This window comes from Trichosurus vulpecula, chromosome 4 (genome assembly GCF_011100635.1).
Source record: "Trichosurus vulpecula isolate mTriVul1 chromosome 4, mTriVul1.pri, whole genome shotgun sequence".
Taxonomy (NCBI): Eukaryota; Metazoa; Chordata; class Mammalia; order Diprotodontia; family Phalangeridae; genus Trichosurus; species Trichosurus vulpecula.
Genome location: NC_050576.1, coordinates 278,396,178 through 278,419,522, shown reverse-complemented (window position 1 = coordinate 278,419,522; position 23,345 = coordinate 278,396,178). Strand labels below are relative to the sequence as shown.

At 38.7% G+C, this 23,345-nt stretch overlaps 1 protein-coding gene across 1 annotated transcript in view; it reads right to left on the bottom strand.

Annotated features, from left to right (window-relative positions):
• The window catches only part of EPHA4 (EPH receptor A4), a 169,212-nt gene that overhangs the window by 56,916 nt on the left and 88,951 nt on the right, over positions 1–23,345 (bottom strand). The window contains exon 5 of the mRNA XM_036754831.1: positions 20,334–20,672. Coding sequence (XP_036610726.1) covers positions 20,334–20,672 — 339 coding nt within the window. The remainder of the gene's footprint in view (positions 1–20,333; positions 20,673–23,345) is intronic.

Below are 23,345 nucleotides of genomic sequence, written 5' to 3'. Positions count from 1 at the left end.
CATTTTGATTTTTAATGTGTGTTAAGGATGACCTGAGAATGGGATTGTTCCCACCACAGATGAACAACACACAGCAAAAAATTAAAAACTAAAAATTAAAGAGGATATCCTTGAGAAGCTCAAAAGGAAAAAGGACAATGAGAAATTTTATATTGGTGTTTTTGTCGGTTTGTTTTTCACTGAGACCAGATCATTTCTGGGTCTTGGTCTGCACAGCAAATAGAGTCTTTCTTTCAACACCACAAAGCAATATAGCTTAGGGTTGTTGTCATCTTTGCAATTTGCTGAGATTTTGTTTATTTTTAACAAAAACAGAATTTGAATTTTGAAACTCTAGATAGGCCATAACAAAAACAATCGAAGGTCTCTACTCTGTTTTGTTCTCCACTTTACACAGTAGTAATTATAGCAGAGTTTAAATTCCCCACCAAAGTAAGCCATCTGTAGGTCTTTATCTTAATAAGTGACCTCATCATCACATTTTTCAAAATGGGGAACAGGAATGACACTATCAAGTTGTCCATCTCTTTCTGTATGGTGTACAGAGAAAACATGGGGAGAGCTTTGAGTACCTAGCTCCAATGGAAAACAAAAACCTAAACTCCAACAGCTTTTCTGACCTCAGTAAAATGGAAAAACCCAGGTCCCCTAGGTTATTTAATAGGAACTCTTTTAAAATTGAATGCCTACTTTATATTTTACAGGTCGATGGCATATTTGTGAGAGCAGTTGGATATTTTGCAAGAAGTGCCATATTGTTCTTGGCTCAGGAAACCCACTTTCTCCTTTTATGAATGGCACCTGAATCCATCATTGTATCAATGAAGGTCTACCCTGTTCTAAGCTGAGATAATGGGGAGTCAATTAGTGTCACTTATAATGGGAACACCTGTCCACTAAGACCTGGCCTGAGACCAACTCCATTTACATAGCCACTAAGCAGCAGCCAGATGACAAGGGCTTGGGACACTTACTGATGCATTCTAGATTCAAGTAGGTGACCTAAAGAAAAACAAGGTCCAGAGTCCCATTATTTATTTTGTGAGCCATCCAATTCTCTTTCACTTATATGCACTTGGAAAGGAAGTCCTATTTTCCTAATGGTCACTTTAATAGGGCAATTTGGACATTCAAAACAACAAAATATCGTAACCAAAGAACTGAGAAATCCAGTTCCTTGTTGCTTTGTCAGCCCTAAGAAATCTTTGGATTTCTCTCTCTGAAATGTCTTTGAAGTTGAATTCACCTTTCTATTTCCTTATATTTGAAACACCCTGAACATGCTCATAGAACAGGAGAAAACAAAACCAGCAACTTCACTGACAAAGAATGCTTACAGTTCTGGATGGAAGGAAACAAGGGAGGACCAAGATAAGCCAAAGTAAACAATTACACAGCGCTGGCTTTGGAGCTGGTTTTTTTTCTTTTTTCTTTTACTACTCTGGGGGGAGTTTTTAGGCCAAAGTTCCTTAACCTTCTTTAGGACAACTACAAACTTGGCTTGAACGGCAACTATTCTGTGATCATGTGTAACAGATTCAATTCCAATTCTGGAAATACTTACTAAGTACCTAGAATGAGCAATAGTGAATTGTGCTAAGAACCGGGGAAACACAAGCCAATGAGACATGAAACTTATAAAGTAGAAGATGGCAAAATGTTGGGATAGATAGGATCAGAGAAGTTCCCTACAGTAAAGTTATCCCAATTTATCTGGAAAGCCATTCTAGGAATAAGGAACCAATTTTTTCAAGGGGCTGCTTCACTATTATCCTTCATTAAGGTACCTCTTTTCAAGGCTATCTCATGACCCATTTCAAAGGATAGGTTATTATTTCACTTTCTTTGCCCATATTTTCCTTATTTATCACATAGATAGAAGTCAGAAATAAGCTATAGGAAGAAGGGTATGGAGAACTTTTAGATTAAATTATAATATGGCATATTTGAAATAATCTTGCTTCCTGTACCAATGGCCACAGAGACAGGGAAAGCACAATACAGATTTGGTTGGGATTGGGGAAGGAGAAGAATAGAAAGTAGTCAGATTTGTACACATAGGAGATTAGTATGAAATTAAGTTGGACATTTACCAATAGAGAAATGGTCAAAGGATATGAAAAGGCAACTCTCAAAGAAAGAAATCTAAGTTGTAAATGCTCCAAATCACAAATAAGTAGGAGAAATGAATAAACAGCCATCAGCATGAAAATTCCTTTTTCAATGAGCTCAGAAAAAGTATCAGTAAAATGACAATAGTGGAACACAATTTGCCAAGTTTTCAAGAAGTTAAGCATGAAGGGGGAGAAGAGAGATGAGCTTGTTGCTGGACAGCCAGAAGGGTCAAGAGAAGAAGGTTTTTATAGAATCTGTGAGACCTCTACATGTTTATAGGTGGACAGGAAGGGGCCAAGAGCAAGGTTGGGATTTCAAGATGCACAGAAAAAAATGAGTGTTGGAGTGAGGTCTTGGAAGAGGTTCGAGGAAATGGAACCAAAGTTGCAGGGAGGTAAATGAACCTTAAGATTCTACTAAATTCTCCCCTGAGAGTGAAGGAAAAGAGAAGGTGATGCTGCTGAATAGGTTTAAAGAACAGACAAAGGAGCTGAGAGGATTCATGTGCCTGTAAAATGAGAGGGTCTAGAGTAGATGACCTCTAAGATACCATACAACTTGAAAAATTCTACCATTCTATTAATTTAAGGGGTGGGGGTGCCTTAAGTCTCATCTGGTTGAACTATCCAAAGTAGGAAATCTCTTACAATGTTCCATATTGTTTGTGGATTATACCAAACGCGTAATATGAAAATCTCTCCAAACTTTCCAGAAAAGTTTTTTTTTTCTTTTTCTTTAAGGTGGCATTTGGAACACTTTATGCATTATACTGGAAATTTGCATTAACACAACTTTTTATATTGGGAATTTCAGTGTGACAATGCTTCATCTTGTAAACCATCTGGATGTGCCAGAAAGATGTCAATATATCTTACCTATAAAGAGTCCCACAATTTGGGCTCCCTGAATGGCATTAGAGCATGGCTCCATTTCATTATCATCATTGTTCATGGAAGCTGTCTAGTTCGTGGCTTGATATGTGAAAAGCTCCCTCCAAATATAGTGATCTTGAAAGATAAACTCTTGAAGAAGGTTAAAGGGGAAATTTAAAGTCTTTCTCAGTCATCCTCCTCCTTGAACAATAAGCTTTTAAACATGTTTAAAGAGTCTTCTAGGTGAATGATCTGTTAAAATTCACAAACCCCTATTTTCAGATCTATATGAGTTCATTTATAGTTCATGTGTTTACAATAGATGCTATAAATACGATCATTGTTCCTTTTGTTTTCCATCACAAACCCCATGCGTTGAGATAAAATAGGGTAGTCTTATTTGGATACGATTTGATTCTGCATCAAGTTGTTTAACCGTATCATTTTTTCCCCTCAAACACAAATTTGAAAGAACACTTAAGCCTGTAACTGCACACTCCCTTATTCAACAGAAAAGAGCACCTGATGGTCCAGTCAACTACAGACTATTTGTGGTAGTCCATGCAAAACACTGTCTCCCATGCTTGGAGTATACTTCCTCCTCATGTTATCTCCCACAATTCCTACCCTGCTTCAAGGATCAGCCAAAGTGTCACTTCTGATGGCACACCTAGCTTGATTCCCCCAAATACTCGTGACTTCTCCCAAGGAAATTATTTTACGCTTGAACCACAACAACAATGATTATGACAACAGATAGCGTGTTTATAGCACTTTAATTTTTGCAAAGTGATTTATGTGTGATTTCATCTGACTGTCACAACAATACTGTGAGGTAGGTGTTATTATTATCTTGTTTTACAGATGAGGTAACTGAGGCTGAGAAAAGTTAAGAGACATGCTTATAGTCCCGCCAAAAGTAATTGCCTGAACAGGTTTTAAACCCAGGACTTCCTGACTCTTAACTCTAACACTACACCACCTAAATGCTCCAAAATATTGTCCACATTTTGCATTTACTTATCTCTGGGCATGTGGTTTTCCCTGATGGAATGTATGATTCCTAAGGGCAAAGACTATTTTTCATTTCTTCTGGCATCCTCAGCATCTTGTAGTACTTGTCACACTGAAGAAATAGATGTTTAATGAATGAATGAATTTAAGCTAAAACAATGATAAACTTTTAGAAATCTCCCTATCTCTCTGTCTCCTCTCAGTAAAGTTCTGTAAGATATGCACATATCCATGGAGGTTTGAGGAAAATCTATCTTCCAGTGAATTGTGAGCTAAGCAAGGGCCCTACCAACTAATCTTGCAAAGGCTTTCAATTTTCAAATGATAGAAAAGACATTATTTATCCTGGAAGCAGGAGGAACACTCGATTAAGCATGATTCTACTTGGATATTCAAAGTGTTTGGATTGTGGCTGTGAGTAGCCAAAGCTTTGGAAAAGAAAGTTAATAGATGATGGGCTTTGACCTGCCTTCACTGCTTACAAAAAAGAAAAAAAGAAAAAGAAAAGAAGAAAAAAAAGAAATCAGGATTGATTCATCAGGCAGACATAAAGCATGCAGCATGTTAACTAGAGAAATGCAATATTCCCAGGGATCCTCTATGAGCATGGCCTACTTCAATGTTCATTCCAATGAATGAATGTTAGCCAGTCTAATTGCTAATGCATGTATCTAACCTGTCTGGGGGCAGGTGTTTTCATTTAGTTCACACTCCTGAGTTTGGAGCTATGTATTCAAATCTAGGAATCATCTGCATATTTTTTTGCAATTTCATGCCACTAACTTTGAACTCATGGGGGAAAAAAAGGCTTCTAGACAATAAAATCATTCTCTGCCCTATCATTTGCCTTTGAAAAATACACATTTCTAAACATGAAGAATGTATCTGCATGTCTACAGGATTTCAAATAATCTCCCTATCCTGGGGTGTATACAAAAATAATAAAGGAATGATACAGATAAGATTTTTTATTTCTCTTTCACTTTTCCCACAAAATCCATTAAAGAGAGGTTTTTGAAAACTATCCGTCACATTTTATGCTACAGGCAAACAGCAAAATATGATGCGCAGGGGATCCTGAGCAAAGTTACTTTATGTGAGACCTAACTACTTTATCAGACTTCAATAAAATGACTATGGAATTTAACCAGGCTGTTTGGACGGACCAAAACAGCCTCCATAGTCTTCTTTCAGCATATGCTAATGTTAGCAAGGAACTTGTCCTACTCATTGGAAGCTAGAGGAAGCCACGGAAGGCCTGCCGTACTACTAGAACCTCCCTTATACGCTAATTCACAAGTAGGTCCAAATGGGAAGTGACATTTCCCAATGAAAGAGGCAGTGTTCACCAGGAAAATGACCACTCTAATGTCTGTTAGCATTTCTCATCTTTGATTATATTGGCCTACCAGTATCCTATAGAATCTTTTCTTTCTCTATGTCCTTCTTATATATTCGAAGGAGGACAATAAGTTGAGGAAAGAAGCACCAAAACAAGCAAGCATTTACATGGCAAAAATGCAACAACCAAACCAAAGCAAAATAATAATAATAATTATTATAATAACAATTTTGTACCTAGGAGAAAATAAACCCCTTTCTTCCACAGACAATTGGGGTAAATAACAGGCATGACACGCCAAATTGTGAAATAGTCCAGGAACTCTGAGATTCAGAAGCAGGCCATGTTTATTTGTGCTCCGTAGCCTGGCATTTTAATTAGTCACCATAGATTTAAAACGTCTCAGTGCACTCACAGGACCAGTGGTTCAGTGCTGTCTTTGTGTTTTTATATTGTAAAAAAAAAATCCTCTTTAAGGACATCAGCGGGGGGTTAATGGAAGCTTTGATAAAGTTTCCCTGAATCTTTTTATTGATGCTCAACTGCAGACTGGACCCTTGGTGTCTCTGGCCACTTTGGGGGATATAGTAATTAATTCAGTCAGTTGGAGTGACAAGGAGAAAATTTAGAAGCCCATCAAAAACCTGGGCTAGCCTTGTGTTCATTTCTCATCCCAGCCATGGTATGTATTTTTCAAAGCAATTGATGGCTTCTCCAGAGGGTGTACAAGCTGGTGGTGTTCAGGGTAACAAGCCAAGAAATGAAATATCAGACTCCAGACAGTCAGTGTTAAGAAAAATCTGGTGAGCGAATGTCCTCATGAGTGTGTGTTTTTTGTGTTTGTGGAGGAGTGAGGGGAGGGAAGGAAGGAGACAGGAATAATAGTGTGCTCAGCCTGGGGGATGCATAAGTAACCTTCATTTCTCACAGTGAAACATTCACATTTTCAGAAAAAAAAATGAGACCAAACTTTTATTTAAATGCCATAATTACCACTTGGCTCTCTCTGACATACTGCTTGTCTAAGCTGTTCATTCAAGCTTGAAGCTGGTTAATTTAGTAAGGCTCTTTGGAATGCTGGGATTTCTCCCTCCTTACCAAGGCGTAGAGTATCACCCACCTAGAATGCAAATTCATGGAACCTGGTAGGGCACCAGGCCGAAGCCACAAGAACATAGATACTGACTCGCCACTATCACAGTCTCCATTAATACTCACCACTAACAACAATGGTACTGGTACCGATATTCAATAGAAGTGAAATTCCTTTCATGATGAAACCAAATGCAAACTTCATCTCTTTTTGTTTTAATAGACATAAATGCATGGTTTAAAATACACATTTAACATTTGCTATCAACTCAGCCAGCAGTCTGTGTCTGAATACAGAGTTGTTAATGAGAAAATTACAGCTTGGCTACAATGCTCTCTATTCTGGGGTGCTTTCTCAGGCCTATAATCACATGTGCATTGAAAAGGAAACTTCAATTGGTCATCATTCCTTTCTGCTCCTTTGAGGTCTTGAAAGATCTCATCTCAACAGCTGAGACTAGGTGAACAGCAAAAAGACTTCTCAGCAAACATTCCACATCTACAAGGGCTATACAAGGATTTTTAGTCATTTCTCTTGAGTTTTACCTTCCTTATATTTCTGGCAATAGCTGCCCCCCCCGCCACCACCAAAAAAGATTCAGTGAATTAAAGGGCTATGTGTGAAAGGAAAATAGTTGATATTAATATACATATATACACATATAAACATACATACACACATGGGTAAGTGTGCATTCCTGTATATGTAATACAGGTATATACACAAATACACACATATACATGTGTACATGTATATGACATATGTGTATGTACACATGCATGTATAAGTGTGTATACATATATATCAGCCAGCATCAAGTATTTACAGCATCAAAAATGCATACTTGAATGAGCATTAGGCCATTGCCTATTAAGAGTCATACTCATGTCAAATTTTACTTCAATAACCAGCATAATTAGAAAAAAGAATCATGTCAATGTGATGACCAACCACAATTCCAAGGGATCAATGATGAAGCATAGAGAATAGGATGTATGTTTTTGTACATGGCAAATATGGGAATTTATTTAGCTTGACTATGTATATTTGTTACAAGAATTTTCTTTCTCTCACTTTTTTCTGAAATGGGAGGGGTAGTGGGAGAGAGAAAATAAATACTTTTTAATTGAAAAGGAGGATAAGGAGGAGGAGAGGAGGAGGAGAAGGAGGAAGAAAAGGAGGAGGAAGAGAAGAAGAAGAAGGAGAAGGAGAAGAAGAAGAAGGAGACGAAGAAGAAGGAGAAGAAGAAGAAGAAGAAGAAGGAGAAGAAGAAGAAGGAGAAGGAGAAGAAGCAGTAGCAGAAGAAGAAGAAGAAGAAGATGTAGAAGTAGAAGAAGGAGGAGAAGGAGAAGAAGAAGGAGGAAGAGAAGAAGAAGGAGGAGGAGGAGGAGGAGGAGGAGGAGGAGGAGAAGGAGGAGGAGGAGGAGGAGGAGAACAACAACAACAAACAGGGTCATCTTCAGAAAGCAAGCAGTATTTGCATTTTTAAAACTTCTGAACTTCAGAAGTCTCCCCTGAAAATCCATACTATACAGAATGTGCAATGAATCTGACAATTAATTCTTTATATCATTGTCCTGCCCTCTGTTTTTTGTTTGTTTTTCCCATTTCACAAAGTACCTCAAAACAAAAGCCCTCATGCCAAGTTTTATTTGTCATTTTCTCTTACTTAGTTGCATATTCAGGCTATTGACAAAACCAACCACTTTTACTTTTTTAACCTCCTGAATCCTTTCCTTCTTTGCTTCCTTTCCTTCCCTTAAGAACTGCCTTAGTCATAGTAAGAATGTTGAACTTGGAGTCAGGAGGACCTGAGTTCAAATGTGACTTCAGACACTTACTAGCCGTGTGATCCTGGGCAAATTACTTAACTCTGTTTGCCTCAGTTTCCTCATCGGTAAAATGAGCCAGAGAAGGAAATGGCAAACCACTCCAGTACCTTTGCCAAGAATACCCCAAGTGGGGTCACAAAAAAATCCGAAACGACTGAACAACATTAACCTAAGTTGAAACCATCAACAATCTTTATTTCTGTTAAATTCTTTGACCACAATAAATTGCTTAGAGTTACATTTTCATCTTTTGCCTCACCAGGTCACCCTGAATGATTCAACTCTTCTTCCATCTTCAGTCTTCTTAGTCTTGTCTTTATAACCCTGTCCCTGGTAATGTCACCACAGCCTTTGACATTTGTTGCAAGATGAGGAGAACCCTGGAATGTGTTTCCAGGCCAAGGAGGCCAAGGTTGCCAAGCTTTCTTTCTCATCTCACATGAAACCTTCCCTTACCATCTGGAAGACGTATCAATTTTCTTTAAGTGTAACTGCCAGGATCTCCTGTGCTCTACATCATCTCACTAAATGCACCCACACTTTTTCTTGCACTAATTTTTTAACACGGGAAAGCAAAGAGAAGGAGAAGGGAAAGGAGGGGAGAGAAAGGGAGAGAAAGGAGAAAATAATGACTTTGACTCAGAGTACTATGGCTTAAAAATTATCCAATTTAATAAGATAGTTTTTAGATAGGGAGTGAAATAATAGATGAGAAATTTTTTAAAAGATCATTTTAAAATTCTTGACAGAACAAAATCCCCTCTCTGCTCTTCACTCAATGAACTCACTTAAATCAGATTCTGTAAAATTCAATTACTTAAAGTCACTAATGCAAAAATGAGATCCAGAGGAGGAACTGAGTTGATTTGTGCCCACTCAACCAGCAACAGAACCTCTCCAGTGGGACCCACTCATACTGTCAGTCCAGGTTTTCCTTGCCCCAAAGTACAAAACATCTGTCTGTGGAATTCACTAGACTGAGAAGGTCCTAGAGGATGGTCAGCCACTGTTCTATATTATGAAGCCATACTTTAAGGCCAGCATATAGCTGAACTACCCAGTGAAGGGACATGGAGATATAGAACTAGGGGCAGTGACATTAAGACCCACCACTAGCTTCCATGGCAGCAGCTTTTAATGTTGCCAGTTCAGTTGGATGGTGAATAAAAATTGCCTTTATTTATATGACAACTCTTTCTTAGATAACACATCCTATATTCCTCTGACTCAGATGGCCCACTTAAGACTAAGTAAACTAAAGGTATTATGAAAAAGGATCAACACTCAGCCTCTGTTTGGTTTTAAATGTCAACCAGTTAATTCCTCCTTCCAAAGAAGGAAGAAAGGAAGGGAAGTTGTGGTCTTTTATGTTGAATATGAACTCAACATAACAAGATAAATAATAAAACATAAAGAAGTTTAGGTTGGCAATACTGGTTCCAAAGATGATGAAACACATCTCCATCTTTTTAGTATGGAGGTAGGAGACTGCAAGTGTCATTAAACACAAATACTATAACCACCGTTTTTGCTTATCTGTTTTTCTTTGTCATAAGGGAGCACTCCTGGTGTGAAAGACTGCAGACTAATATTTGAATATTCATGGTATTAAAAAAAAGTCATCAATAAAATTTTAAATAAAAGTTTGTATTGAGAGACATCTTCTAAGGTATCCACGATGGTCAGGACACACACACAGTTTTCACTAGGCTGGGGAGGTTGTAACTTTAGCAGAATGTGTGTGTGTATGTATGTATGTATGTGTGTATATATTTATATGTATATAAATGACATATATATATATGAAAGATGATATCTATACATATACATCATCAGTTACATGTAGAAAGAGCTCACTCATTTATTCATTCTGTTTTCTCACCTCACACTCACTTATCAATGCCATGAATCCTGGCTTTTGTCCTCATCGCTCAACTGAAACTATTTTCTCCAGAGTTACCAATGATGTATAAAATGTCAGATCTTATGGCCTTCACTCAGATATTATCCTTGACCTCTCTGTAGCATTTGACCATTATCACTGTCCCATCCTCTCTGTGGAGATATCCCTCGCAGCTCTAACCTGGATCCAATTGTCTTTTTTTCTCATACTCTCTCGGCGATTTCACCAGCTCCTGTGGGTTCAGTTATTAATTCTATACAAATGACTCCTCCATCAATCTAGCTAGACCTGGTCTTTCTCTCTCCTGAACTTTAATCCCACATAATCAACTTCTTAATGGAAATCTCTAATAGAAAGTCTTGGAAATGATACATCTCAAAACCTACATGTTGAAAACAGGATTCATTATCTTTCCCTTCAAATATTCCTTTCTTCCTAATTTCTGTATTTCTCTCGGGAGTACTACAATCATTCCTGACACCCCAGTTTGCAACCTCAGAGTCATTCGTTATTCCTCCTTCTGACTCACTCCTCACACCCAATCATTTTCCAAATCTTGTCATTTTACCTCCATGATACATCTCCCATCCAATAGCTGGTTTCCACTCATGCAACCACTAACTTAGTTCGGGCCTTCATCATGTCATGCCTTGCCTACAGCAGCAGCCTAATTGGCACCACTGCATTCCTAGACTTTCTCCTCTCCAATCGTTTCTTCATATAGTTGCCAAATGGAAATTCCTAAAGCACAGGTCTGATCATTTCATTCCTCTGATCAAGACGCTATGGTGAATCTTTCATGCTTTTAGGATAAAATACAAATCCCTCTGTTTGGTCGGCAAAGCACTTCACAAACTGGCACCAGCCTACATTCCATGGCAGCTTATTTCATATTACTCCCTGGAATGCACACCCTCCTTCCTGAGCCTCATAAAACCCCTAGTTTCTGTCAAAGCTTTGCTCAAATATCACCTCCTACAGGAAGGCTTTTCTGACTCCTGAGGTTTTGAGTGCCAAATCTTTGGAAATTACTGTATCAATTTTTAAAATTTAATTTTCCACATATGTGATTTTTTCCTCCAGAAAGAATATAAGCTCCTTGAGGTCAGGGACTGTTTGATCCCTCCACCTCCAGAACCTTGGATATAATAAGCTTGATGAGTTTTCTAATTGAATTCAGACCAGCTGTGAAAGGCAGTCTGAATTAGCACAAAAGTGTCCCTACAGAATGGTTTCAAAATGTCTCTTTACTGCTTTCAGGGACATATTTTAGACAGGCTAACTAAGCAGCCTAGTCAAGGTCCTAAGGGAATTTGCTTTAATGAAAAGATTGGAATGATTTGTAATTAGCATATAATTTTGTGTGTGTGTGTGTGTGTGTGTGTGTGTGTGTGTGTTTAAATGGGTGTTCTTAATGTGTTTGAGAAAGCTTAAAACATTCTGGAATTTAAACATTTACCCAGAATCTTCATCTGCTCTGTTAATTTGCACTAACTATGAAGGAAGAGTTTGTTAAGCAAAGGTAAACTACTCTGGTGATTTTGAATTGGTAAAATCTAAATTAAGGAGAGGTAATAAGGTTTTACTGGGATTTTCTGCAATTCTTTCTAAAACCAAAGGTTTTCTGGAAGGCCACATGGGAGGTCTCTTTATGGAAAGATTTACTTTTAATTTTGAACAGCCTCCCAATATTACCCTCTAAGAAAATTAAATAAGTATATACCATTTTATGCTATTCAGCAAACTTCCTGCCAGTACTGCTTTCTAGGGCAGGAGGGGGCATCTTGTTAGTGTCATGAGAAGTTCTTATCCACCTTCTCTTGCTTTTTAGAGAATGAAAAGCTACAGCATTATGGAAACTACCTTGCACAAATAATCACTTTGATTCAAGTTGGAAATTGTAGAGAGGTGGATTTTTGGCTCCATGTAAGGAAAAATTTCTTCTAACAATTAGCTATATGAAAGGGAAATGGCCTACCCCAAGAGATAATCCCCTCCTTTCATCCCCCCCAAAAAAAAAAACACAACAACATACATATCCCTTAGCAAAAGTCTTCAGGCAAAGGCCAGATGACCATTTCTCAAAGATGTTGTTCAGGTATGGGTTAGACCAGATGATCTCAATGATCCCATTGAACTCTGAGATTCTGTTAATTCTCTTATGCCAGCAAATCTAATTTATCCTTCGGGGTGTATGAAGAGAAGTCCATACCTAGCACATCCCAAAAGTCTTAGTTTATTGTTAAGTTATTAATGCTTAAAACTGCACTGTCTTTTGGGACAGCCAGTATCATTAGGCTTAAAAGATTATATAGAATTGGAAGCATCATGGAGATAATCTAGGCCAACCCCCTCTTTTCACAGATGAGGAAACTGAGGCCCAGGGAGATGAAATGGCTTCAAAGGTCACACACGTAACATGTGGCAGAGCCTGCTCTTCTGATCCCCCAAGTCCAGAGTTCTTTCCATTTCACTACTGAGTCCCTCCTAGTTATAAACATATGGAGAGTGAGACCAACACCTATCATTGCATCATTCAGCCAACCCATGAAACATTTATTGAGTGCTTACTATATACAAGAGTTCCAATGCAAGTACTAAAGGTGTCACATGTGACCATACTGTGCTGTTTTAGGGTCCTTTTTTGGTATACAGTTATTATGCTTTGGGGGATATGATTTATTCATTGATAGAGTTGCATCCACTTAATGAAGCATAATGTAATCCTAATTATTGGAATAGCCACTTCACTAGTGTCCCTGAAACTTCTTTCTTCCCTTCCACAACTCACCCACAGATTTACCAAAATAATCTTTTTAAGGCAAATATCTGACCATTCACACCCCTGATCAAAAATGAATAAAGGATTCTTATTATCCCCTGGGATAAAATGCAGATTCCTTCTCATAAAATATTTCCCCAATCTGGCTCCAACTTACATCTTTCCAATCTTTTTCATATCACTTCAATAGATGATGATGATGATTGATGGACAGTGATGATAACCAGCATTTATATAAGACCCCAAAATTGAAAAGTGCTTTGAATGCATGATTTTATTTGATCCTCCCAACAACCCTGTGAGATAGTTGCTAATATTATTGCTGTTTTACAGATGAGGAAACTGAGGCACAACAAGGATCAGTGGCTAGCACCACACAACTATTGTCTAAGGTGGAATTTGAACTTGAGTCTTCCTGACTTGAAGTCAAGCACACCATCCACCACACCAAGTTCTAGAGTTAGATGAGATCTCAGAAGTCATTTGATTCAGTCCCCTCTATTTACAGACGAAGAGAATGCAGCCCAGGAACGTCAATCATTCTACCTTCTATCCGACCTGCACTGCTAGCGATTGGTGAATGTCAGGCCACTGGACCCAGATGGCTCTGGAGGAGAAAGTGAGACAAGTGACCTTGAACAGCCCTCCTTGACTCAAATCCAAGTCAACTGCAAGCTATGTCATCATTTGCCTGGTGTCATGGTCCTCTTCAAGAAGGAAGGACAAACGCAACTGCTAGCGATTGCTCAAGCTAAGTCTTGTGCTTTCTGCCTCCCTTCCTTTGCACGGCAGGCACAGCTTCCTGATCTTTCTGTCAGAATCCCTATCTTCTCCAAGGCTCAGCTTGCATGCCACCTTTCCAATGATGTTTTCCCACATCCTTCCAGCGGCTAGCTCCCTGTATCACCTCAAATGCCTTTGCATTTATCTATGTAAATGCTGTTCACCTTCCTCTTTTGCATCTTTATAAAGGTTAAGCTAACCAGTTCTGAGTACAGGGGTTGCTGAAGAAGTCTACAGAAGGAAAGAAACCCCACAGGTCTATCTCTGGGTGGTTGAATGCCTTCATCCACATTTCCAGATGGGTCCTTGCTTCCCAAACCTGCCAATGAGAATTACTTCATCTGGCTTAAGTGGTGACTGAAATGATCCATCAAGAGACACATCTCAAACTCAGCTAACAAGTGGAACATAAAGCAGGATGTGCCTTTGAGAACAGTTTCAAAAAGTACAGAGTGTTGATTTGCCACAGGACAGATTCCCCACTGTGTATAATATTAGGCTCAGACCTCTCTGAATGACTTCGGTCTCCTATTATCATCAGATGCTTCTCCCAAACAAATATATCTACACTAATATTCTCTTAGATATAACACTTGGCTGCATTACTTGAAAGGTGAATCAAGCCCAAAAAATATAAACCCAACATTAGAGGTGCTTTTGTGATGACTCAGAATTCCTAAAATCCATTGCTCACATGAGCAAGTGGGTGTAAAATAATCAAAGACCCATCAACAAGCATTTATTAGAGCTTATCATGGCGGGGGGCAGGGGAGGACAACCTGGCATAGTGGCTACCAAGGTGGACTTGGAACCAGGAAGACCTGGGTTCAAGTCCTACTTATGATACATACTGGCTACAAGACTCTGGACAAACCTTTTAACCTCTCAGCACATTTCTAGGACTACAGGTTGTGACCTATATTGGTAGGAATTTCCTCACTAAGAAATTCTCTATACCAGTGAAATCACAAGTCTAGTCTTTATCAGTCTATCATTGTGGTATAACAGGTAGGCATCTGACCTTCAGAAATGGAAAGACCTGGGTTAAAGTCCTACCTTTGACATATACTACCTGCACAAATGTGAAACAGTCACCTGGGCTCTCAGTGCCTGCAGGCAGTTCTCTGAGACTCAGGTGGAAGAACAGGAATTACTATCCTCACTGCCAGACTTTAGCTAGAGTACTGGTATTATGTTCAATTCTAGGCGTCATAGTTTATTTAAGAAGAGCAGATATGTTACAGTAAGGATTCATTTCATGTATCAGTTGGACTAGAGAGCTGATGAAGTGCCTTCCAACTTTCAAATTCTGTGAGTTTTCTATGCCAATGATATCAAAGATCATATAGAGAGAGAGAGAGAGAGAGAGAGAGAGAAATACACACATATATTCAGAGACATGTGTGTGTGTGTGTATGTGTGTGTGTGTGTATCTCAGAAGCCCCTTTCCAATGTGCAGATTCAGAAAGGCTGTCTTTTGATAGGTAGCTAAAGCAGCAGTTTGTGATTCTACTTTGTAACTTGCTTCTCCAGAAGTCCACTGGGAGAATCACATCATTTAAATGTATATTTCACGCCAGAGTCCTTATAGCCTTTCTTTAGCCTCGTCTATCACTAGAGGATTCATTTTAGCTTTCCAGTTACTTCATTCTGATGTTATTTATGTCAGCCCCGCAGGACACTGTAGAAATAAACTATGTGGTGTGGAAATAGTTAGTTACTTTGTCCAAAAAAAGCTTATGTAAGAGTAAAAAGACCTGAATTCTGATCTCATCGTGTCACAAACTCACTATGTGACCCTAAGCAAGTCACTCTCTTAGGGTTACCACCAGTAGGACAGGAAGAAGATTCCTATTGGGCCTAAATGCCTTAGGAGAATCTAGAAACCACTCAGGGTCTAGAGGAAAGACTCTCAAGATTGAAGAAAGTCTTAGTACTATGCAGGTCCTAAAGTGAGTAGGTCTCATCTCTGTCCCAATAGTGACTCTTAGGTGTCATCAATGGCATTACTCTGGAGTCTTGGGGCAGGCACACCCAAAGTTCACCTAAAAAGGCCATACTACAAAGACACAGAAATTCTTGATCTAAGCTAAATGAATCCTGACACTCAAACATGCCAGATAAAAAAGACTTTAGAAAAATCACTTAAAGACAATTAGCAGGCAATATAAGGCTTCGCTGCTCTTAAGATGAGTGAAACACTTCAAAGTCTACCAGGAATATTTTATCAAATGTGAAAAATGCCAATATCTTAGCCCCCTAGTTATGAAAAATGAAACCCCTTCCCTTTTGTCATAGACATGCCTCCAATGTCATTTAATTTCCATTATAATAGTATCATCACTAGTCTGCTATTATGCTAAATCTTGATGTCAATTCTACCTTAGGGCTTATGTTTGAAATATTTTGCTATCAGAAGAAGAAATAAGTGCTTTTGAAATGTTTGGCCAAAAAAAAAAAGGTTGAAAAAAGATAACAAACTCCACATGAGATACATGTTGGACCGAGAAACAACAAATATAAAAGTTATTAAACTGACTGGAATAATTTTATCATACAACATTAATGCTAAGAAACCACTGAAACAGCAGATGGAAAATATAGTAATTGTAGATAATAGATTTATGGATTTGAGGGATTCAATCATAGGTATAAGTAAGTGGCAGCATCCTCACATTGTTGTGTTAAGCTCAAGAACTGACACCATCTAAGATAAGATAATGAGAAAAGGATGTGTGGGGGTGTGTGTGGAGGGGGGAGTCATGTTCTGAGCTAAGGATAGCAGATAGACTATCACAGTGCTGATACCTTTGAAATGTAAAAAGACCTACTAAGGATGGCTTTCATCTTATTGGGTGGAACCTCCATGGAGGACCTGTGGAAGATCATGGATGAGAATCATCTAGTAGATATGGATAAGTTTTGACATGTACTAGGGGAGAACATATCTACCCCAATGAAGGCAAGCACCTTTCCCTCTGAAGTTACCTTCTATGTACTTTGTATTATATGTAGTTATTGACATTTTGTCTCTTCCATTAGAATGTAACTCTTTTGCCTTTCTTTGTATCCCCAGAATGGAGTACAGAACCTGGCACATAGTAGGTGCTTAAAAAAATGTTTGTTGAATGAATGGATGAATGAATCAATGAGAAATGTTAAGTGTCTAATATGGGCAAAGAACTGTATTAAGTTCTTGGGGGTAGGGGAAGGTGGAGAATAGCCCCTGCCCTCAAGCATCTTCCATTTTACTGGAAGATACAACAAGAAATACAATATCATAATAACAAACAGTTTTACAGTATTTTAGAGTTTTCAAAGATGTTTCCCCATATAATTCCTATAATAATATTAATATGTGTCATATAAGATTCATATATATTTTTAATATATTGTGAAACTCATTAAGCTTCCCAACACCCTGGTAAGGTAAGTAGGATAGATGGTGTGTAGCCTGTCTTATAAAGACAAAACACAGAACAGTGTGTATAAAGGAATGTCAAATCTGAAAGAAGACTAAGAAGGAGGGGATTAGTAAAAGCTTCACATAGGAGGTGACCCCTGAGCCACAAAGAAGCCAGAGATTCTTAAGAGGTAGAAGTGAGAAGGCAGTGAATTCCAAGCACAGATCACAGCTTATATAAGCCACTGAGGCAGAAAACAGCAAGTTTTGTGGAGAGGACAATTATCATTTTATCATACAATACATGGCTGTGATTGAAAGAATAGGCATGGACCATGCAATATTAAATATTGAAGAAGTATAGATAAAAATTGCTTAACAAAAAAATGAAAATTTGTGATATGTTGAGGCACTTACATAATTCAAAAAAATATGAAATTTCCTGCACAACCTTTACTTCTCCTTTCCGTACTCTACTTTTATCAAGGGGAGTCCTTGAACTCCTTGAGGACAAGAATTGTTTTATTTTTATTTCTTTCTCTTAATGGTATCCTCCTAGTGGCAAGAGAAAGGAAGGAAGGAAGGCTCCAAGCACAGTGGGTAGACCCCGTGTAGCAAAATTGTGAGAGGGTATGAATAAGCATGGGCAGGCAAAAACAGATTCTGTTCTGCATCTTTAGAGGAAATATTCCTATCGATGAGATCATAGATCGATTGGAGAGATCATATTTAAATGGGTGGAGCAGTGAAGAAATATTTGTTGAATTGGATTGAATGAATGTGTAAGGTAAAGTTTCCATGATCTTCAGTCAACACACAACTAACATCACCAGGAAATGGCACTCATGGCGAACAAGGCATTATGACAACTAATGAGATCAGCTTTCCCATTCTAGCCTGCAAGGTGCAGCAATGCATCCCCCAGAGATGCACAGAAGAGAATGTGTTCTATTGGGCACTCCTGTTGGGATGTGAGGGGGAGCATCTCATTGCTTCTCAACCTGCAGATGGCATCTCCATGTGAAGCAATGTTACCCAGACTACTTATACTCTGTGGCTCAGAGAATCTGATGAAACAATATTTTAAGAACAAAAAAGAAGGGATTCTGCACTTGGAAAGGGCAAAAGAGGATAATTCAATTGAACTAAAATTCAGAAACTGCATTTTATAATAACAAATGTTAACTCTTGGGGCAGGGCTTGATCTGTTCATTCCCACTATCCATCGGCTCGTATATCTCCTTCCTTTTGCAGCCTTAAGGAGGCTGTCTTTACTTGGGGTTTCCATTTACTTTCCTCTCACTTTCTTAATTCTCTGCAACCTGGATCATTCAAATGAAACTGCTTTCTTCATAGATACCAGTGGTCTCTTAATCATGACATTTAATGGATTTTTTTGATTTTCATCCTTTTGACCTCTCTATAGCCTTTGACATTGTTGGTTACCCTTTTCCCATTGATGCTCTCTTCTCCTCAGATTTTTATGACACTACTCTCTCCTGGTTCCACTCATACTTGTTTGGTTGTTCTTTCTTGGTCTATTTTAATGTATCTTCATCTAAGTCACACCTGCTAATGGTGAGTGAACCCCAGCATTCTGTTCTGCTCAAGTAAGGTAATATTCATAAGAAGCACTTAGCACAATGCCTAGCACATAGTAGGTACTACATAAATGCCTATTTCCTTCCCCTTTCTGGGTCTTCTTCTCTCTATGTATTATGTCTCTCAGTTAAGTCATCAGCTTCCATATTGAATTCAGTCATCATTTCCATATTGATTATCAGGTCTACTTAGCAAGTCTCACTTCCAGTCTCTCATCTCCATCTACCTATCAGGCATTTTATACTGAATATCCCATAGACGTGTTAAGTGCAACATGTCCAAAACTGAACTCATTATCTTCCTCCCACCTAAGTATTTCCAACTTCCATATTACCATTTTCCCAATCACCCAGGTTCGGATATCATTCTCGACTCCTCTTTCTCACCACCAATCAGCTCAAATCCTTTAGATTTCACCTTCTCAACATTTCTTATATACACCTCTTTCTCTCCTCTGACACTGCCATCACTTTGGTTCAGGCCCTCATGATGTCATGCTTGGACTATTGCAATAGGTAGCCTCCTGATTGGCCTCTCTGCTCTAGATTTCTCCTCACGCCACTCCATCCTCCATTCAAGTATCAAATTAATCTTCCTAAAGACCAAATTTTACCATTCAATAAATTCCAGTAGATCCCTATTACATCCAAGATCATTTAAAGCCCTTCGTAACCTGGCCTTTTCTACTTTTCCAGTCTTCATATACTTTGCTCCTCTCTATGTACCTGGTGATCCAGTAACACTGGCCAACTTGCTACATGCCTCACACAAGACATCTCATTGGCCCACTGAAGGCCAGAGGATAAATGTCTTACCTAAATTTGCCCAGGTAGTAAATAACAGAGCTAGGATTTGAACTCTGTTCCCCCAATTGTTAATCCAACATTCTTTCCAAGGTTACAGGTTGCCTTCAATCACCAAGGGCTTCACAAAAGATGGAAATTACTTTATTTGGAGAAGATGGCAGGCCAGGGTCTGTGGCTATTGCAATTTTCTTTGTTACAACAAATATTACAATTAACCATATTTACTGTTAAGTTCATTTAGGGGATTCCCTCATACAGATATTGCTTTTGATGGGAACTAATTAGAAAGAAAATCATTTACATAACAGAGGAAAGAAGAGTTCTATGATGCTACCCATTGTGAGACAAAGAGATGTATAGATAAAACTGATGTAGGTTAACAAGAGTGAAAGTTTTCAGTTCTAAATAAAGGCAGGCTGACCAAAAGTCATCTGCTGGATTAATAACCATGGGTCCATATTAACTCATGTGGAGGGAAAAAAAATACAGTCAAAGAAGAAAATTATATGTTCATGAAAATTACATTTATAGCACTAGGTCTCAGTCTTATTGAGTTGAGAGGTCCTATAAAAGATTGTTCCTCCTCTCATTTCCATAAATAGGCTATACCTTATTGAATAAAAATTCACCATGGCCTCTGGTGAAATACCACTTGTAGATTTTTCATTAAACTCATAGGGTTCAACTTCATTTGTAAAACTTTAACATTGCCTATGGATAGAATGACACCACCTTCCATTCCCCATAATAAAAGTCAATTTGACACCAGAAGGCAGAGGATCCTACCTGCTTGGTTTGTCGTCACAGTAACTGAAACCGACTGGTCATGAGTCGGGCTATACCTGGACACTCCATTCACGGCCCAGATTTCGAAAGTATAGTTAGTATGTGCCAGGAGGTCTGTAATGGAGACTTTGGTGCTCTTGAGGCCATTCTGCTGGGGCGTATAATGGACCCCACTGCCGCAGGATCGACAACGGCTAGCATCGCCAGCACCGCATTTCTTACACACCACGTTGTAGGAAATGTCCTGGCGGCCTCCTGTGTTCTCAGGACTGCTCCATTCCAGGTTCACTGATGTTTCATTGACATTGGAAATCAAGTTGAGAGGAGCAGATGGTGGACCTGTGGAAACAATCAAATACAATGTCTGTTACACATGAAGACCTGAAGCTCCCCTTTAAGGATGTCTCAGAATCTGCTCATTTATGCGGAATGAGAGGGTCACACTTAACACATCAGTACATTAAGCATCCACAAAGTAAAGAGCTTCCTGAGGCTCAAAGACAGTGAATTAGCCATGATTGCATGGGAAGTGCTAGAATCTGGATTTGAATTCATATCTACACTGCAGTATGTTATCTAGGATGCCAAACTGTTTCTTTAGCAAAGCAAGCCAAGAGTAGGTACTTTAAAAGAATCATATGACAAAAGGTGCTTTGCTGAAGTTTCATTTTAATTCCTGGGATAAACTACCTTACGTCAGGCGTTCCTTTGGCATATGGGACAATCTTACATCAAACAGTCTCTTGTAACCATCCGTAACTTTACTTTGAAGTGGCAGAGAACCATAATACAGTTCCTTTATGTCTCAATTTTTATCATCTGGAAAATGGGTTTAATAATACAATCGTAGTTCCTGGGGCTGTTATGAGACCCAGTTAATTAGTGTTTGTAAACCACTCTTGCAGATAAAAATGTTACAAAAGTACAGGTTATCATCAATGTCATTATGAAAAAAAACAGCTGAATTTTGCAGATCTGCCATTGGCAGCAGAATGTGACAGGCTGGGAAGGGTTAAGCTGTTTAGGGGTAATTAAGAGAAACTGGTTTAACATAGGTGCAGGAGGCTCAGCTATTGGGAGATATCAGGCCAGAGCCTGACTGGGCTGGTTCCAGGCCCTCCTCTTTCCCTTCAAAATGGAAAGAACTCCATCATGTTCTTTATTAATTGACTCATTCCCAGTGACATCAAAGAGACTGCACAAATATGAGCTGAAGGGATGATATAGGTTCCATTCATTCTTGAGCATGTGGGATTAAATGATTGCCTTAATAGTGGTGGTTTTGAAGGAGAACTGTCAATTGCAAACACACTGTGATTAGGGAAGAACGAATGGGAATAAATATTCTTGCTTTCTGCAGAAGATAATAGGGGTTCTGTGCAGGGAAGCCCTGAAATCTCCCTGAACCTGAGTACAAAGGTAACTTTTAAGTCTGGGCTTATTTGAAGGGATCCATGAAATAAAGTTGTTGAGCTAGAGAAGGGACCTTGGAGATAATGTATTCTACCCCCTGGGTCTAACAATGTGGAAACTGAGACCCAGATCAATGAATGATTTGCTCAGGGCCATGTAGCCAATGAATAGCATAGCGAGAACTAAAGATTAGATTGTCTGATAACAGATCATAATTCTTCCTGCTACAACACAGTCACTTCCCAGGGTAAAGTAGTCACAATGATGCTGGGTGTTTATTCGATTTGGAAGGTTGAAAATCAGCTCTTCTCTTTCCCCACCAAGAGAATGGCCTTGAAGTATCAAGACTTATAGTTAAGCTCATCATTAGTAATTAAATCAACACTCATAGCAGGACGGGCAAGGCACCTTGAAACAATACTCAATTGGATATCAGAGGGCCTGAGTTCAAATCCTAGCTCTTCCACTTACCAACTACTTTCATGACCATGGGCAAATCATGTAACCTGTCTGGGACTCAATTTCCTTATCTGTAAAATGAGAGGGCTCTCCTTGACATTTATGCTTTTATGAACTGTGGGGACATAAGATTATTTCAAACCATTTGGAGGAAAGATGATGAAGATGATGAAATCCTGTGTGATTCTTCAGTCCCGCTCAAGCCCCCTCAAGTATACTGACTAATTGGTCATTCACTGTTCTGGAAAGGAGAACCCTGGCTTTCTCACCATAGCTTCTTGGAAATTCTTTGGAGATATTTTTTAAGCCCAGAGCTACCCTTTTTCATTAGTTCAAGAAGATTCTTGCTAGGAAGTTCCTCTGTTAATGAAGACCAGCACTTTCTCTTATAGCCTGAGAGAGTTGTCTAGGATATTGAGAAGTGATTTGCTCAGGACCATATAAGTCACTATATATTAAATGCCAAATTTGAATGTGGGTCTTTCTGAATTCCATATCTCTTCTCCGTTCACTAGGCCATGCTCCCTTTCCCACAAGTAAACCTTGTAGAATATTAAAAGGTCACCTACTTGTCAACTTATAGGGATAGGCTATGTATTATTTATTATTTGGTTCGTGGTGATGGATGGTAAAAGGATTTTAGTGGTAACATTTAATAATTCACTATTCTTGTCTCCTCATGCAGATTAATTGAGGACTTGAAAAAGATAATGTTCCCTACAAACTCTCCCTTGGGCCTATTTATTCTCTCCATCTCAACACCAGTATCTGTCTATTCTTTGGTAAATTTAATCAGGGGTGGGGGAAGACTTTGAATAGTCTATAGGGTGAGGTAGTGTGATAAAACAGAATGAACCTGAGGTTTAGAATCTAAAGACCAAAGTCTAAGGCTGGCTTCTGTCATTTAGCTCCTGGCTGATCTTGAACAAGTAAATTAGTCTCTCTGGTTTTCTCATCTGTAAAATGAAGGAGATGGATTAAATAACCTCTAAGACCCTTGCCAGTTCTAAATCTATAATCCTAGTAAGTCCATCCACATTTTCATCAGTAATAAATGCTAGTTAATGAAATTAGAATTCAGACCCCCCAAAAATCTTGATGGGAAAGAACGATGATGCTATGAAGTCGTCAGCAGGCAAA